This window comes from Oncorhynchus mykiss, chromosome 11 (assembly GCF_057628025.1).
Source record: "Oncorhynchus mykiss isolate SJ-2025 chromosome 11, ASM5762802v1, whole genome shotgun sequence".
Taxonomy (NCBI): domain Eukaryota; kingdom Metazoa; phylum Chordata; class Actinopteri; order Salmoniformes; family Salmonidae; genus Oncorhynchus; species Oncorhynchus mykiss.
The window spans coordinates 62,509,741-62,527,720 of NC_143032.1; the positions used below are offsets into that span (position 1 = coordinate 62,509,741).

The 17,980-nt window shown below is 41.2% G+C and overlaps 3 protein-coding genes, 1 long non-coding RNA gene and 1 pseudogene across 7 annotated transcripts in view; 3 read left to right on the forward strand and 2 right to left on the reverse strand.

Annotated features, from left to right (window-relative positions):
• The window catches only part of unga (uracil DNA glycosylase a), an 8,308-nt gene extending 5,396 nt beyond the window's left edge, over positions 1-2,912 (forward strand). For both annotated transcript variants that reach the window (XM_021621701.3, XM_021621700.3), the window contains 2 exons: positions 1,426-1,604; positions 1,710-2,912. In XM_021621701.3, the coding sequence (XP_021477376.2) occupies positions 1,426-1,604; positions 1,710-1,850 (320 nt within the window). In that variant the 3' untranslated portion in view covers positions 1,851-2,912. The remainder of the gene's footprint in view (positions 1-1,425; positions 1,605-1,709) is intronic.
• A 571-nt stretch (positions 2,913-3,483) lies between these two features.
• On the forward strand, positions 3,484-7,739 carry pxmp2 (peroxisomal membrane protein 2). Of its 3 annotated transcripts, none has more exons than XR_005034690.2 (6): positions 3,486-3,833; positions 4,302-4,424; positions 4,534-4,696; positions 5,268-5,387; positions 5,475-5,625; positions 6,103-6,211. XR_005034690.2 is itself a non-coding variant. In XM_036935971.2 (6 exons), the coding sequence occupies exons 1-5, from the start codon at positions 3,724-3,726 to the stop codon at positions 5,541-5,543; spliced, it is 585 nt and encodes a 194-aa protein (XP_036791866.1). In that variant the 5' UTR covers positions 3,486-3,723; the 3' UTR covers positions 5,544-5,574; positions 6,103-6,358. The 3 variants fall into 3 exon arrangements, 2 of the variants coding, with proteins under 2 accessions (XP_036791865.1, XP_036791866.1); XM_036935971.2 differs by having other exon boundaries at positions 5,475-5,574; positions 6,103-6,358; XM_036935970.2 differs by having other exon boundaries at positions 3,484-3,833; positions 5,475-7,739.
• On the reverse strand, positions 6,275-7,454 carry LOC100135995 (VHSV-induced protein-3). The gene is given in 2 exon segments (NM_001124332.1): positions 6,275-6,955; positions 7,374-7,454. A coding segment is annotated over 1 exon segment (471 nt). The 5' UTR covers positions 6,947-6,955; positions 7,374-7,454; the 3' UTR covers positions 6,275-6,475.
• Positions 7,740-13,074: 5,335 nt separating the features above from the next.
• On the reverse strand, positions 13,075-15,122 carry LOC149979658 (protein ZBED11-like; annotated as a pseudogene).
• Positions 15,123-17,015: 1,893 nt separating this feature from the next.
• Positions 17,016-17,960, forward strand: LOC118937373 (uncharacterized). The gene is made up of 3 exons (XR_016484634.1): positions 17,016-17,138; positions 17,226-17,326; positions 17,856-17,960. It is a non-coding gene; the product is annotated as an uncharacterized LOC118937373 (long non-coding RNA).
• The last annotated feature ends 20 nt before the right edge of the window (positions 17,961-17,980 follow it).

Here is a 17,980-nt window from a genome sequence, read left to right on the forward strand (position 1 = left end):
GGTTCGGGACAAAAGCTCTCACAGGATAACTGACCCATCCTAACTTGACTTTGTCGTGAAAGGACTGCATTAAAACTCAGCAGGACAAACCGTGTCTTCTGTTTCACCACGCTCTCCACCGGGTCTGCTTCGCACCAAATGCCGGTCGTCACAGACACCAGGAATCTTCCATTTCAGTTGATCCTCAACACTTAACGCGATTCCACTTATCACTCCTTTTAGCGAAGCCCTGCTCCTGAGAGCAAAGCCAGTCTTTTCCCGTGGTGCGGAGCACCCGGTCCTTCTGGACGGACAACACACAAAAAAGCATTGAGTCCACTTCAAGGTACTTTCACAGATTCAACAGTCCCCAAGCTCTTCTCCACCCAACCTGACACCACATATGAATCAGCCAGAAGACAAGGATCCATTATCTCAAAAGCTCACTCACTGGGCCACAATGATCTTTATCATCATTGGGACAAAACTCGACCTCGACGATCTGCCACCGCAGGTAATTCATTCTCTCTCGTCAGGTGAAATTTCTGAGCTACTGTGGTACTTTTTATTTGCTTTTTGTACTTGATGTCAATCTTCTTCACCATACCGCTTCCCTCTACACTCCACTTCTTTCCTTCTTCCTCACTGTCCAATTCCACATCTCCATGCTCTTTCCGGTCCATCCTCTGTAGTAGAAAACTGTTCAAATGGTTCTTGTATCTTGAAATTTGTCGTCATGTCCGCATGAATAGAAGTAGCAACGAAAAAAAAAAAATGTAATGTAGTCAAAGATTATAGGGTCCCCAATGAAACACTAACCAACACATTGGTTACTACCTTGTCACAATAACTCCTCATTCTATTTCCATTCCAACAGTTCACCCAAGTGTTTTGATGTAAATCGCTAGTCAAATTGCAATTGCAATATTTGGTTAAAACTAAGGCCAAGATTGTTTTGCCCATATCATGCAACCCAATGTGGAAATGATCTCAAAATGAGTGCAGGAAATGCAGAAATGGATGAAAATACTGAATTATTTTTGGTTGAAGTTTGTTTTACACTGTTCAACTCATTCAGAATGGAGAAAGACCCATTGAATGTATGTGTTGCCACCCTAGGGTCATGCACTACTCATAAAGGACATGTAGAGCTTTTTATTATTCCAAAACATCAAATACCGTCCCAATTTGTTGTGATATATTTTGGCAATATAGGCCAGCCCTAAGTTTGGCACCCCTGGTCTAGCAAGTGTGGCTATAGACATACAGTAAAAATATAATAGACTCCCGATGCAATATCTTAGGACTGTCATGAATGCAGGCACTATTCAGGATCATGCAGATAATAAGAACAAGTAAATTGAAGTATGAATTGGACATTGATGAACTTCAATGCCTTGATGTGCAGTTATCAGGAGCTAACTGGCATAATGCTTCTCTTTCCAGGTGTCTTGCTGCTCAATGCTGTGCTGACCGTCCGAGCTCACCAGGCCAACTCTCACAAAGACAAGGGCTGGGAAACTTTCACTGACGCTGTGGTGCAGTGGCTCAGCTCCAACCGGGAGGGCCTCGTCTTCATGCTGTGGGGGGCCTATGCTCAGAAGAAGGGAGCAGCTATTGATAGGGTTGGTTAAATGTAATATTGTATTAATAGTGAAACAAACACTTTTCTATTCTTGACACAATCCACTGACCTCCGCTTAATGGTCTTTTGTCTTTATCCTCTGTAGAAACGTCACCATGTCCTTCCCACTGTACACCCCTCCCCTTTATCTGCTCATCGAGGCTTCTTTGGATGCAAGCACTTTTCCAAGACCAATGAGTTGCTGGAGAAATCAGGGAAGGAGCCCATAGACTGGAAGGCACTTTGAGATGTCCCACACAGCCTTATTTTCATGGTGGGGATTCCAAAATGCAACTAACTAGATTCATCACTACTGCTACCAAACCATAAGCTTATGGTATTATTTTTGTTATCAAATATCTGGGTGACATGTTTGTAAATGTTTACTGCAGTGGGCAAGTTCATACTAATTTCCTTTATTGGCAGATTATAGTTCTCACTCTGGTTTGCAGTTTGCACCCTTTAAAATGTAATTGGATTTGATCTACATTCAAGCTAAGTAATACCTCAACAAGTATCACTTTGTTATGTCAAAACATAGCAGTTATATCAAGGTTTCCCAAACTCAGTCCTGGCCCCACCTCTGGGTGCACATTTTGGGTTTTTGCCTTAGCACCACACAGCTGATTCAAGTAATCAAAGCTTGATGAGCTGGTTATTTGAATCAGATTTTTTTTTTAGGAAACCCAGGACTGGGTTTGTGAAACCCTGAGCTAAATGTGTCTGGTCTGTAAATATGTAATGATTCTGTTCTTGATTTTTAGTACATTTTGTATTATGCTTTTCTACTTTAAAAATAAACATATTGTTATTCAAGGCTGTTTTATGATACTGTAATCAATATGAAGAATCTATTTAGAATGTTTCCTCTGGGGTTGATGTCTCTGTCAGGGTTTCCCAAACTCAGTCCTGGGGACCTCATGGGGTGCCATGTTCTGGTTTTTGCCCTAGCAATACAGAGTTGATTATGAAATATTCAACTATTCATAAAGTTTTGAAATATTTCAATCAGCGGTGTAGTGCTAGGGTACCCCTTGGGGTCCCCATAACCGAGTTTGGGAAATTATGCTCTAAATTGACATTATTCAAATAAAAAAAATAAAAAAGGTAATGTGCTGCATGAAGTGAGGGGGGTTCGATTGCCCGGTGTTTTGCACCAGTTGAAAGTTGATTGCATTTGTTTTGGAACCGGGCTGCCTCTTGGGTTTGAGCCTGGTGCCCAATTTTATATGTAATGTAAGTGCTTTAATATGTTTGGACCCCAGGAAGATTAATGGGGATCCCTAATAAATACAAAGCCCACAGCGAATAATGAGAAGGATTCTGTTTTCAAATGCAAAACTCATTGCTTTATCTGTCTTCCCAATGAACACTTGTTGACAAAATGGCCGAGCGGTGCAGATTAGTGTTCGATATGGGAAGGGGCTCCTCCCTCACCGTTTTTGCGCTTTCACTGTCACGTGCCATACATGGACAGTTTAGCGTAATCGAATCCGCCCACTGTCAGGTTACGTTCCAGACCCTGAGTGGCTACTGGCCAGACCAATGACTATAGGGCCATACCAATGATTTATATATACACTAGAGGACGACCATGGGGTACGGTTTTGAAGCCGCCGCCCTTCCATCTTCGCACTCCCCCACGTTGTAAAAAATATTTTGGAAGCTATAGAATTTTTTTACATTTTCATGTCTGCATTTGTTTGTTCCACGTTTATATTATTGACAACTTAATATATACTTTTACATTATATTATGTGAGCTTAACATAAAAATGAAAATATATATAAAAACATTTCCCTAAAGTATGATTTTGTAATGTTACTGTCCCCTCTACAAAAAAAACGTAAATATATGTTTTTTTCCCCTTGAAACCATTCATTAAAATACTGTAGAATTCCATCCACTCCTATCGAGGACCACCTCTAGTTCTAGGTAGTGGCAATATGGCCGACCGGTGGCTTCAAATTCTCTCGTTGGCAAGTACATAGCATTAGCAATCCAGGGTTTATATACATGATTTGTCCAAACATATCTGTCATCGTGCCAGACACATCTGTGCGGTGGTGGTCCTTCAAACACAAAACGTATCGTCTAAATGCAACATATCTAGCGTGACAATGCCTGTACAAAGTTTACCGATTCGAGACTCTGCCTTCCATGTGCGACTGCTGCATCAATACTTGATTCTGCTGAAGAATTACCCAATTCTTACCAAATCCGTGACGAGGTCAGTATAGCTAACGGTAGCTAGCCTATTGAAATAGTTTGAATATAATGGGATCATTAGCTATTGTTATTAGCTAGTTAGCTTGCAGGGGTCTTTCTCGTTATCTTATAGCTAACTAGTGTAACACCTAACAATTGACAACAATTACAACTGATCACTCATACAGAAATTGTTCTAAACTGACTTGCATTAACTAATTTGTGGTAGACATCGTAAAGGTATGGAGCTACTTGATAATTTGCAAACTATGCCGAGGCAAGGTAAACATATCCTTTTGCCAAGACCTTTCTACTTTGCTCTGTCTGTTTTCAGCCAATCAGCCTCTGCTCTAAGAACCTCCCTCATCTTTCCTGACAACAGTTGCTGTCATAGTTGCATTGTTTCAATGCACTTAAAGAAGAAAACTTTCTTCAAACTTTAACCACTACCATGGCATGAGTACAAATAAACGGTCTACATCTTTTTCAGTGGCATTCTCTCAGCAATGGGAAATCTTCTATCGCAAGCATTGGAAGCAAAACGAAAGGCCAAAGAAGGGACCCCAGTGAAGGAGATTGACATTTCAGGACCTGCCCGCTTTGCCTTTTATGGGTAGGCATGTGATTAAAATCAGTTCCAAATCACTTGAATTTGTTTTTTTTAAAATTGCCATGTACTGTATAATGAACACAGCTATTGAAGTTTCCCGTTTTTGTTTCAGGTTGCTCATTACTGGGCCTGTAAGCCATTACTTTTACCAACTTATGGAGGTGTTGATGCCTACCACTGTTCCATACTGCATGGTGAAACGCTTGCTCTTAGACCGCCTTATCTTCGCCCCTGCATTCCTGCTGCTATTCTTCTTTGTTATGAACATCCTGGAGGTAAGTCAGCTTCTCCACTATGGAGTCTCCTGTACCATACACCTGACTAGCCCATTCATAGACGCTACTGACTTTAGCGCCTATTGACGATAGTATCTTCTGGCCGAGGGGGAACATACATTTCTTCTGTTTCTTATATTTTCCAAAACTGTATCTTTCATATCAGCGAGAAATTATTTTCAAAAAACAAAAGTTTATATTACTACACAAATTTATAGAGTTCCCACGCGGACATATTTCCATGTTACAGCGTTTGTTTATAGAAAACAGACGCAAGACAGTCCTTGGACTATAAGCAGTAACATTAGGTTCCTTTAGTCCATTATTACTGACCAACTCTCCCTGCTTGGATCAGTTTGCACTGTCTTGTATAAACATTTAAAAAATACTCTGTGTAGTTCAAACTTTATGCAGAGACTGCCTCTTAGTCTGTCAGTTTAGGTTGGGCCTAGTGAAATTATGCAGTACTACTCAGACAGTTAATTTCCATTAGTGGTTCATTAATTACATTCTAATCCAGACTATTGCCATGGCTGAACATTCTTTTTCATCCATTCTAATGCTATTTTAGGGTAAGAGGTGGGCAGACTTCCAGAGCAAAGTGAATAGTAGTTATTGGCCTGCCTTGAAGATGAACTGGAAAGTGTGGACCCCCTTCCAGTTCATCAACATCAACTATGTGGCTGTAGAGGTGAGCAGTTCTCACTGGCTTTTCTTTTCTGCATTAATCTGGAATGTAGTGGTGCTCTGTTACCAATCTGTGTTGTTGTGTTTTCAGTTTCGAGTGCTGTTTGCCAACATGGTGGCCTTATTTTGGTATGCTTACCTTGCGTCTGTGAGGAAGTGAGACTCCCAAGATCTTCTCCCTGATTACTGAAGTAAGAAGGCACAGGGTGTGCCTCTGAAGCTGCAGAACATTACAAGGACAGGTCTGTGAATGCCAGTGCAGCAAGATGGTACAACCAGGCAAATTGACTGGGGTGATGTGAAGGACTTCACTTGCATACTACAAAAGTACTACACTAACGAAATCATAACACATCTAATGGGTTGTTCACATGCAGAATAACCGATAACTAAAATGTTCAATGTTAATTCTTACTACTGAAATTTCCAGTCTTAAATTAATTGTGGCAAGGTGTATTTTGGTTTGAACAATGATAAAGACATGTTACCTATACTTGATAGATACAAATGTATATTATAATTTAAGATGAAGCATATGTGCTGTAGGAAGTTAATATCAGTAACAATTTCAACCTTGAAGGCAACTCATTTAACACCATATGAATATGCAATGTTAAGATTTATCACACCACAATGCATTGTGTATATTGCTGACAAGGCTGACCTGTAGTTTGAGTCTCAGCTCAACTGTAAATGTTACTGCTCTTTCTGTCTATCAGGTCAAGTAAGGGAGCAACAGCACATCGGACTGAAACTGCCAAAGTATTTTACATCCTGATGTATTTGACTTAACTGTATTTTATAAATGAAAGCAAAAAAAAAAACATTGTTGCTTTAACTTTTGTTTTGAGTTGGAGCCATGACAATGATGGTAGACTGAGTTTTATACTTGGTTATTACTTTATTACAATGTCATTAACATTATTTCAACAAAAGCCAATATCAGCCATGCTTAATTTAAAAGTTTACAACTGACTACAAAATTAACACTGGTAATTTTTGGACAAGATAGCTTTTTCTCTATAGACATGGAATGCATAATAAGTTAAGGGCTTCGGGTGACCGGTGGTTTCAGGTCGATACTGGGTGTCTTCAGCCTCCCCTTAGACGGAGCGTCAGGTGAATAGTGCTTAGATTTCTGACACCATAGTCTTCCAGTTTCTTTCTATCATCGAGCTGCTTGCCCTCGTGAATCAGCCTCTGTTGGTCGGCTGGGACTCCCTCCTTGTTTTGGACCTTGGCTTTGAACTGGGTTACAGTCTCACCTGACACCACCTCATATGTGTGCGTCTGGCCCTTTTCGTTTTTCAGGAACACCTGGATATGAGTGGGTTCTGTAATCAGCACCATCACTTTGGATCCTGAATGCAGGCCATAGTCACTCAAAGTTTTTGAATCATCGCTGAGACTGATGTTGTTCCCATTGACACCTGACAGCCTCTGCCTTTCCATGGCCACTCCAAAGTGTTGGTTGATCAGACTCTTGAGCGACCCCAGAGTGGTGTGTGGCTGAACCGTCAGGGGATGTGAGTCCCCATTCAAAAGTGTTATAGTGAGTTCCATGATAGATATCTGAAAGAGGATTTCATGTATTATTTATTTGGCCTTACAATAGCATAGCTCAATTGAATGATTTAGTCTTAACACTTTACTTAAAGCCTGCAGGTATAATGCTTTATAACTGGCTGAAAGAATGTATGATACTTTATCTTGTGTCTCTATCAGCATTTCTGCTGACTCAAATGGTTGGAATTTAGTGAGAATCATTATGAGATGATTGACAGACATAAGGTGGTATTATCATACATGCTCATGACAATTTATACAACATATTATAACCTTTATATTAACCTACAGGATTCAAGGTTACCATTGATTCAGCCCATTGCAATAACTAAAATAATGTGCAAGATAATTGCGTGGTAGCTATTTAGCTTTAACAGCAGAGTTATATAAAGTATTATAGCCTAATGATGAAAAAAATACTTACTTTTTTCAGTAGATATTGTTGAGAAGTCCTTGTTGTGAAGTCTTGCAAATTGTTTCAACAAATAGTTTTGAGAAATCGGTATGTTGACAAAAACAACTTCTGTGATTGAAGATGGTGACCGTGTACAGCTGAGCCTGGTATATAACAGCTGATCTGCCCCGCCCCTCAAATTCAGATTCGTTTTCCCTCTCTGCCTCCCACCACTTTCGGTTTCTATTCTCTGATAATAATGATGTAGTCTGCTGCTATTTATAGAAAGTTGTGTGCAATAAATTGTTTGTTTGTTATTGTTGAGTTAAGACTTAGAACAGAGTAAGAGCCTAAACCCCATGAAATAAACTAGCCCAATGACTTGCTCCCATTCCAAGGATGTAAAAAAATATATATATTTCGTTGGCATTTATACATATCACACAAACATGTATATAGCTTATTCCCTATAATTCTATACAATTCCATCATTCTACATCATTCCATATAATTCTAGACAATTCCCTATCATTGACACAGATACTCTATGTTGGACACAAGAAGGAGAAACCCTTATAGATCATTCCCTATAATTGTAGACAATTCCCTATCATTCACACAGATACTATGTCGGACACCAGAAAGAGAAACCTAATATCATTGTCGATGAAACCCCATCCTTGGGAAAACCCAGGCCCAGATTATACTGATAATGACTAACAACTGCAGGTATCTTGTGATACGTCAGACATACGTGAGTGCAGAGGGAATTTTAACAGCAATACAAATAGACACACCCTGCCTCACCTTTCCCAAAATGAAAGCAAGTCAGCAGTTGAACCATCACGTGTCATTGTCAGCAGTTGAACCATATGGCTTTTGGACTTCACATCTCAGACTACCCAAAGTTATTCACCCTTATCTTCTCTAGTACAAACTGTAACCAGTGGAAGTACAGTTACTTGCATGTTCTTCAGTAAAGCCTATTTTATTTCTGCATCTGTGGACATCTCCAAGAGTCAATGACCTCTGTGCATTTTGCTAATGTAATTGTAATGAGTCAGAACTGATGTCAGCTGAGGTAAGTGGTATTGAAAGCTGTTCAGAGACTACTGAGAAGTACAGTGCATTCAGAAAGTATTCAGACCCCTTGACTTTTTCCACATTTTGATACGTTACACCCTTTTATTGTAAAATCTATTCAATGGTTTAATTTCCTCATCAATGTACACACACTACCTTATGACAAAGCAAAAACAGGTTTTTATAAATGTTTGCAAATGTATTATAAATAAGAACAAATCACATTTACCACTATTCTGACCCTTTACTCAATATTTTGTTGAAGCACCTTTGGCAGCGATTACAGCCTGAGTCTTCTTGGGTATCACGCCTCAAGCATGGCACACCTGTATTTGTGGAGTTTCTCCCATTCTTCTCTGGAAATCCATTCAAGCTGTCAGGTTGAATGTGGAGCGTTGCTGCACAGCTATTTTCAGGTCTCTAGAGATGTTCGATCAGGTTCGAGTCTGGACTCTGGCTGAGCCACTCAAGGACATTCAGAGACTTGTCCCAATGCCACTCCTGCATTGTCTTGGCTGTGTGCTTAGGGTCGTTGTCCTGTTGGAAGGTGAACCTTCGCCCCAGTCTGAGGTCCTGAGCGCTCTGGAGCAGGTTTTCATCAAGTATCTCTCCATGTAAATAGTCTGGTGTCCATTTGATTAATTGTTCAGCAGTCTTATGGCTTGGGGGTAGAAGCTGTTAAGGAGCTTTTAGGTCCTAGACTTGGCGCTCCGGTACTGCCTCCTGTGCGGTAGCAGAGAAAACAGTCTATGGCTTGGGTGACTGGAGTCCCAGACAATTGTTGAGGCTTTCCTCTGACATTTTTTTTTTTCACCTTTATTTAACCAGGTAGGCAAGTTGAGAACAAGTTCTCATTTACAATTGCGACCTGGCCAAGATAAAGCAAAGCAGTTCGACAGATACAACGACACAGAGTTACACATGGAGTAAAACAAACATACAGTCAATAATACAGTATAAACAAGTCTATATACGATGTGAGCAAATGAGGTGAGATAAGGGAGGTAAAGGCAAAAAAAGGCCATGGTGGCAAAGTAAATACAATATAGCAAGTAAAACACTGGAATGGTAGATTTGCAGTGGAAGAATGTGCAAAGTAGAAATATAAATAATGGGGTGCAAAGGAGCAAAATAAATAAATACAGTAGGGAAAGAGGCAGTTGTTTGGGCTAAATTATAGGTGGGCTATGTACAGGTGCAGTAATCTGTGAGCTGCTCTGACAGTTGGTGCCTAAAGTTAGTGAAGGAGATAAGTGTTTCCAGTTTCAGAGATTTTTGTAGTTCGTTCCAGTCATTGGCAGCAGAGAACTGGAAGGAGCGGCCAAAGAAAGAATTGGTTTTGGGGGTGACCAGAGAGATATACCTGCTGGAGAGCATGCTACAGGTGGGTGATGCTATGGTGACCAGCGAGCTGAGATAAGGGGGGACTTTACATAGCAGGGTCTTGTAGATGACATGGAGCCAGTGGGTTTGGCGACGAGTATGAAGCGAGGGCCAGCCAACGAGAGCGTACAGGTCGCAATGGTGGGTAGTATATGGGGCTTTGGTGACAAAACGGATTGCACTGTGATAGACTGCATCCAATTTGTTGAGTAGGGTATTGGAGGATATTTTGTAAATGACATCGCCAAAGTCGAGGATTGGTAGGATGGTCAGTTTTACAAGGGTATGTTTGGCAGCATGAGTGAAGGATGCTTTGTTGCGAAATAGGAAGCCAATTCTAGATTTAACTTTGGATTGGAGATGTTTGATGTGGGTCTGGAAGGAGAGTATACAGTCAAACCAGACACCTAGGTATTTGTAGTTGTCCACGTATTCTAAGTCAGAGCCGTCCAGAGTAGTATGTTGGACAGGCGGGCAGGTGCAGGCAGCGATCGGTTGAAGAGCATGCATTTAGTTTTACTTGTATTTAAGAGCAATTGGAGGCTACGGAAGGAGAGTTGTATGGCATTGAAGCTTGCCTGGAGGGTTGTTAACACAGTGTCCAAAGAAGGGCCAGAAGTATACAGAATGGTGTCGTCTGCGTAGAGGTGGATCAGAGACTCACCAGCAGCAAGAGTGACATCATTGATGTATACAGAGAAGAGAGTAGGTCCAAGAATTGAACCCTGTGGCACCCCCATAGAGACTGCCAGAGGTCCGGACAGCAGACCCTCCGATTTGACACACTGAACTCTATCAGAGAAGTAGTTGGTGAACCAGGCAAGGCAATAATTTGAGAAACCAAGGCTGTCGAGTCTGCCAACCTTATATAGGTCCTAGGTGGCAGGAAGCTTGGCCCCAGTGATGCCCATCAAGAAGTCCAGGATCCAGTTGCAGAGGGTGGTGTTTAGTCCCAGGGTCCTTAGCTTAGTGATGAGCTTCTTGGACACTATGGTGTTGAACGATGAGCTGTAGTCAGTTTTCACATAGGTGTTCCTTTTGTCCAGGTGGGAAAGGGCAGTGTGGAGTGTGATTGAGATTGTCATCTGTGGATCTGTTGGGGCAGTATGTGAATTGGAATGGGTCTAGGGGTGCACAATTAGAATTCAAAGAGGTCCAGTGATTAACATTTTCTCCCCCCAAAGGTCCAAACCATTAAAATGTCTAATGTGCGCTATGATTTGGGGGCATATGTAGTTCTTGTATATGTATAGCCAATAAATTAAGTACTACATTTCAATAATAATATTTATTACACATTTTCAATGCAGACACATTAAACATGAAGTAAAATAAATATGCAGATGAATAAAATTAGGCCTATCACAAATGTTCTCATTTCAAGCAAAACAGGACTGCATCTTCACACAAAAATAACAGAAGTGCCTGTTTCTGAAACCACACGTTTAATATTTCTCTTTCCTACTCTCCCACTTCACTTCTCCATCTCTCTTCTTTAGTGAGAGAAATTGGCTTTTGCTTGGCCTGCCAGTAATTTGAACTTTGTCTGGAATGGAGTCAGTGCCATTCTCATGCACATATGTACAGTTGAAGTCGGAAGTTTACATACACCTTAGCCAAATACATTTAAACTCAGTTTTCCACAATTTCTGACATTTAATCCTACTAAAAATTCCCTGTCTTAGGTCAGTTAGGATCACCACTTTATTTTAAGAATGTGAAATGTCAGAATAATAGAAATGAGAATGATTGATTTCAGCTTTAATTTCTTTCATCACATTCCCAGTGGGTCAGAAGTTTACGTTTTGGGTAGCCTTCCACAAGCTTCCCACAATACGTTGGTGAATTTTGGACCATTCCTCCTGATAGAGCTGGTGTAACTGAGTCAGGTTTGTAGGCCTCCTTGCTCGCACACACTTTTTCAGTTCTGCCCAAAAATGTTCTATAGGATTGAGGTCAGGGCTTTGTGATGGCCACTCCAATACCTTGACTTTGTTGTCCTTATGCCATTTTGCCACAACGTTAGAAGTATGCTTGAGGTCATTGTCCATTTGGAAGACCTATTTGCGACTAAGCTTTAACTTAGTGTCTTGAGATGTTGCTTCAATATATCCACATAATTTTCCATCCTCATGATGCCATCTATTTTGTGAAGTGCACCATTCCCTCCTGCAGCAAAGCACTCCCACAACATGATGCTGCCACCCCCGTGCCTCACGGTTGGGATGGTGTTCTTCGGCTTGCAAGCCTCCCCCTTTTTCCTCCAAACATAATGATGGTCATTATGGCCAAACAGTTCTATTTTTGTTTCATCAGACCAGAGGACATTTCTCCAAAAAGTACAATCTTTGTCCCCATGTGCAGTTGCAAACCGTAGTCTGGCTTTTTTATGGTGGTTTTGGAGCAGTGGCTTCTTCCTTGCTGAGCAGCCTTTCAGGTTATGTCGATATATGACTTGTTTTACTGTGAATATAGATACTTTTGTACCTGTTTCCTCCAGCATCTTCACAAGGTCCTTTGCTGTTGTTCTGGGATTGATTTGCACTTTTCGCACCAAAGTACATTCATCTCTAGGAGACAGAACGCGTCTCCTTCCTGAGCGGTATGACGGCTGCGTGGTCCCATGGTGTTTATACTTGTGTACTATTGTTTGTACAGATGAACGTGGTACCTTCAGGCGTTTGGAAATTGCTCACAAGGATGAACCATACTTGTGGAGGTCTACAATATTTTTTCTGAAGTCTTTGCTGATTTCTTTTGATTTTCCCATGATGTCAAGCAAAGAGGCACTGAGTTTGAAGGTAGGCCTTGAAATACATCCACAGGTACCTCCAGGCACCTTCAATTGACTCAAATGATGTCAATTAGCCTATCAGAAACTTCTGAAGCCATGACATAATTTTCTGTAATTTTCCAAGCTGTTTAAAGGCACAGTCAACTTAGTGTATGTAAACTTCTGAGCCACTGGAATTGTGATACAGTGAATTATAAGTGAAATAATCTGTCTGTAAACAATTGTGGGAAAAATTACTTGTCATGCACAAAGTAGATGTCCTAACTGACTTGCCAAAACTATAGTTTGTTAACAAGAAATTTGTGGAGTGGTTGAAAAACCTAAGTGTATGTTAACTTCCGACTTCAACTGTAGGTTCTCATTGGTGAGTCTAGAACGGTACTTATTTTTGAATGATGTTCATAGTGTAGAAAGAAGACTCGCAACTGTATGTGGAGCCAAACATGGTCAAGGTGTGTAGTGCTACTTTGGTTAGACCGGGGAAAACAGTCTCAGACACAGCCTGCAGCCAGAAAGTGTCATGATCAGTTAGTTGAAAGTGCTCTCTTAGTGCAACATTTGCTTGCAGATCAATCAGTTCAATCTGTAGAGATTGTGGCGGATTATTCATAATTAGTTGGGTTACATAGATAATTCATGTTTTATTTGCATAATTTGTTCATGTGAGATACTTGTCATTAGAATGTATCCTTTTGGACTATAGTGTTGGCAGTTGCACTTTTCCCTCAGCTGGGGCTCAGTCACTTGGGGCCCAGAGAGGGGAGAGGTCAGGCTTGTCTTCCACATGTCCCTGGTGCTATGCAGAATATCAGAAAGGGAAGAGGACAGAATGGAACATTGTCTTCATATGTGAATGTGTCTTTACCTATTCTTAAACCATGTGAAGGGTTGGCGTGATTAATGGGGAACCAATTACTTGTCTCCACAATGTCTGTGTGCCAGTCACTCCCTCCTTTTCCCATTGGGGGGAGGTGTATGGCAGTGTCTGGAAACATTGTATGTCCTCTCTGATCTTACACTTATCCTGGGATAGTGTATGACCCAGAGGCTCACTCCCCTCAGTGAGCTTGTGCAGGAGTGGGGTAAAGAGGGGGTTTACTTGAGATGGGAGTATCTAGAGTTGACAATTGATATATGGCATTGGATGAGTTGGTGTTTTTGTACTATGAAGTACCAGGAACGAGATTAGAACCTCGTTTGAGGGAACAAACTCAACGATAATTTATAGCGAATGTTATCTGGCTAAGGATACTCCTTTCTCAAGAAAAAGTATTTCTTTGTGAACTGTTCCTAAGATCTGTGGTTCATCATGTAAGTTGAGAGGGATGTATCTTGGCTATAAAATATATTTGTATTTTTCTGTAGTCACTTCTCAGCTGTTCATTAGAAATAGTGAATTGTTGAAAGTCAAATGCTAAAGCTTATTATTATGGGGCGGCAGGGTAGCCTAGTGGTTCGAGCGTTGGACTAGTAACCTTGAAGGTTTCAAGTTCAAACCCCCGAGCTGACAAGGTACAAATCTGTCGTTCTGCCCCTGAACATTGAAAATAAGAATTTGTTCTTAACTGACTTGCCTAGTTAAATAAAGGTAAAATAAAAAAATAAATAAAAATATGTAGTTTAAGTATAATTCTGACTGGTGTGTAGTTCGTAACTCTCCTCATTTGGTAAAGCAGAAATATGCCACCACAAGATCCAGCATGTGCCCACATGAAGGTCTGTGTCACCTCCTTTGACAATCCCCTGACATCTGTGATGAGGAATGGATTCACAATTATAAGGAGCTGCTGTCCAAGGCTTAAGCTGTCAAAGTGATTTCTGAAGTTCCCAATCAGCTTATCTATGAAGTGAACATGAGGAGAAACATCTCTCTCACCCTGAATCAGTTCCTGCACTTTTGGGAAGTGTGCACAGTCTCCTTGAAGATCTTCCTTGAACACTTCCAGTGTCCTCTGGAAGGAGCGGACAGATGTCATCAAATCACAAACTGAATTGTTCTTGCCCTGTAGTTTCACGTTGAGCTCATTAAGGTGTGATGTCTACCAAAAAGCAACAGTATCCATTTTGCTCTTGTCTTGCAAAAAATACTGAAAACTGTGTTGCCTTCTGACTCTTGAGCTGTACTAGGAAAGCTGTTATCTCCTTTTGAATGGACCAAAAGCGTTGCAACAACCTGCCTTTACTGAGCCATCTTACATTGTTGTGCAGCAGTAGGTCATTTGCCTCTACTTCTTTCAGGAATTCTCTCAGCAGGTGATGTTGATGAGATGAGGATGCCCTGAGGAAGTTGATAAGTTTCATCATTATATTCACACTTCAGCATACTCTTCTGACAGATTGGCGCACAGGACAGACTGATGAATGATGCAGTGGTAAGCTGTGAGATCAGGGTTTTCCTCTTTCAGCCATGCCACAGCTCCTCTCTCTCTTCCTGTCATGGCAGGGGCCCCGTCTGAGGTGATGGAGATCACTTGTTTTAGATCTATCCCCCTCTTTCTCAGCATCTCCTTTATGACCATGTCTATGTCCTTTCCTCTTGTTTGTGTCTCAAGTGGTGTTGCACCTAACAGGTCTTCACAGAATTCCTTATTCTCTGTGTGGTAAAACCTAACATACACCAGAAGCTGGGCATTATTATTCACATCAGTAGGTTCATCAACAGCTAATTCTCTGCATGGTGCACTCCGAATAGCTTCATCAAGCTGTGTTAATACATCCTCTGTTAGTATTTCACTCTTTCTTGCTGCTGTTGTACATGACATTGGGATTTGCTTGATCTTTTCACACAGCTCGTCTTTTTGTTTACCGTCAAGTGAAGTATCAGCCACAGCATTCATGCAATTTCTCACCACTCTCCCATCAGTAAATGGCTTTTGGTGTTGACCCAAAATCCAAGCAATTGTTGGGCAGTGAATGCATGGGAGAGGACTCTGGTGGACGATCATACTGGGCTTTGAGTTTGTTTATTTTGCGTGCCCTCACCTCAGACTGCTGTGGATATGTTTGCTCAAAAGATCTATGCTTTGTCTCGTAGTGGCACTTTTTATTAGAGCCACGGTCTCTGAACATATCAGGCAGAGTGGCTTGACACTCGCTGCGGGAAGGATCAAGGCATATTTGTCCTCCTCTTTGAAAGCTTGATTTTCTGTATCGACTTTCCTGACCTTTGCACACGCCATTCTATAATTTCTCCTCTAGCTTTTGCTTCTCTCGCTGTCTATTTCTCTGACAGCATCAGTCTCCTATCATGCTTTGTAAACATTCGCTTTGATTGGCAGAGTTTCTTGAAGTGATTTAAATAGCACACGTGATTGGCAAAACACAGTAGTATGGGGCACTGTTTGGGCCAGCGCTGCTGAGCCAGCGCAGCATATGTACATTGAAAAAAAGGTTGCTTCATCAGTATTTAATTGAACAATTATTTATGAGAAATGTGTTGAGGTCTAGATAGGACCTTCACTCGGTCCGGACCGAGGTCGGCCAACTGTGCACCTCTGGTTTAGGGTATTAGGGAGGATGCTGTTGATCGTGAGCCATGACCAGCCTTTCAAAGCACTTCATGGCTACCGATGTGAGTTCTACGGGGCGGTAATCATTTAGGCAGGTTACCTTCACTTCCTTGGGCACAGGGTCTATGGTGGTCTGCTTGAAACATGTAGGTATTACAGACTTGGTTAGGGAGAGGTTGAAAATGTCAATGAAGACACTTGCCAGTTGGTCCGTGCATGCTTTGAGTACACGTCCTGGTAATCTGTCTGGCCCCGTGGCTTTGTGAATGTTGACCTGTTTAAAGGTCTTGCTCACATCGGCTACTGAGAGTGTTATCACACAGTTGTCCAGAACAGCTGGTGCTCTGGTGTATGTGTCAGTGTTGCTAGCCTCGAAGCGAGCATGAAATACATTTAGCTCGTCTGGTAGGCTCGTGTCACTGAGCAGCTCACGTCTGGGTTTCCCTTTGTAGCCCGTAATAGTTTTCAAGCCCTGCCACATCCGATGAAATTCAAAGCCGGTGTAGTAGGATTCAATCTTTAATCCTGTATTGACGCTTGTTTGATTGTTTGTCTGAGGGCATAGCGGGATTTCTTATAAGTGTCCGGATTAGTCTCCTGCTCCTTGAAAGCGGCAGCTCTAGCCTTTAGCTCAGTGCGGATGTTGCCTGTAATCCATGGCTACCGGTTGGGATATGTACGTACGGTCACTGTGGGGACGAAGTTGTCAAAAAATTGTTATTACTCTGTGTATTTCAAACTTTATACAGGGACTTCCTCTTAGTCTGTCAGTTTAGGTTGGGCCTAGTGAAATTATGCAGTACTACTCAGACAGTTAATTTCCATTAGTGGTTCATTAATTACATTCTAATCCAGACTATTGCCATGGCTGAACATTCTTTTTCATCCATTCTAATGCTATTTTAGGGTAAGAGGTGGGCAGACTTCCAGAGCAAAGTGAATAGTAGTTATTGGCCTGCCTTGAAGATGAACTGGAAAGTGTGGACCCCCTTCCAGTTCATCAACATCAACTATGTGGCTGTAGAGGTGAGCAGTTCTCACTGGCTTTTCTTTTCTGCATTAATCTGGAATGTAGTGGTGCTCTGTTACCAATCTGTGTTGTTGTGTTTTCAGTTTCGAGTGCTGTTTGCCAACATGGTGGCCTTATTTTGGTATGCTTACCTTGCGTCTGTGAGGAAGTGAAGACTCCCAAGATCTTCTCCCTGATTACTGAAGTAAGAAGGCACCGGGTGTGCCTCTGAAGCTGCAGAACATTACAAGGACAGGTCTGTGAATGCCAGTGCAGCAAGATGGTACAACCAGGCAAATTGACTGGGGTGATGTGAAGGACTTCACTCGCATACTACAAAAGTACTACACTAACGAAATCATAACACATCTAATGGGTTGTTCACATGCAGAATAACCGATAACTAAAATGTTCAATGTTAATTCTTACTACTGAAATTTCCAGTCTTAAATTAATTGTGGCAAGGTGTATTTTGGTTTGAACAATGATAAAGACATGTTACCTATACTTGATAGATACAAATGTATATTATAATTTAAGATGAAGCTATATGTGCTGTAGGAAGTTAATATCAGTAACAATTTCAACCTTGAAGGCAACTCATTTAACACCATATGAATATGCAATGTTAAGATTTATCACACCACAATGCATTGTGTATATTGCTGACAAGGCTGACCTGTAGTTTGAGTCTCAGCTCAACTGTAAATGTTACTGCTCTTTCTGTCTATCAGGTCAAGTAAGGGAGCAACAGCACATCGGACTGAAACTGCCAAAGTATTTTACATCCTGATGTATTTGACTTAACTGTATTTTATAAATGAAAGCAAAAAAAAAAACATTGTTGCTTTAACTTTTG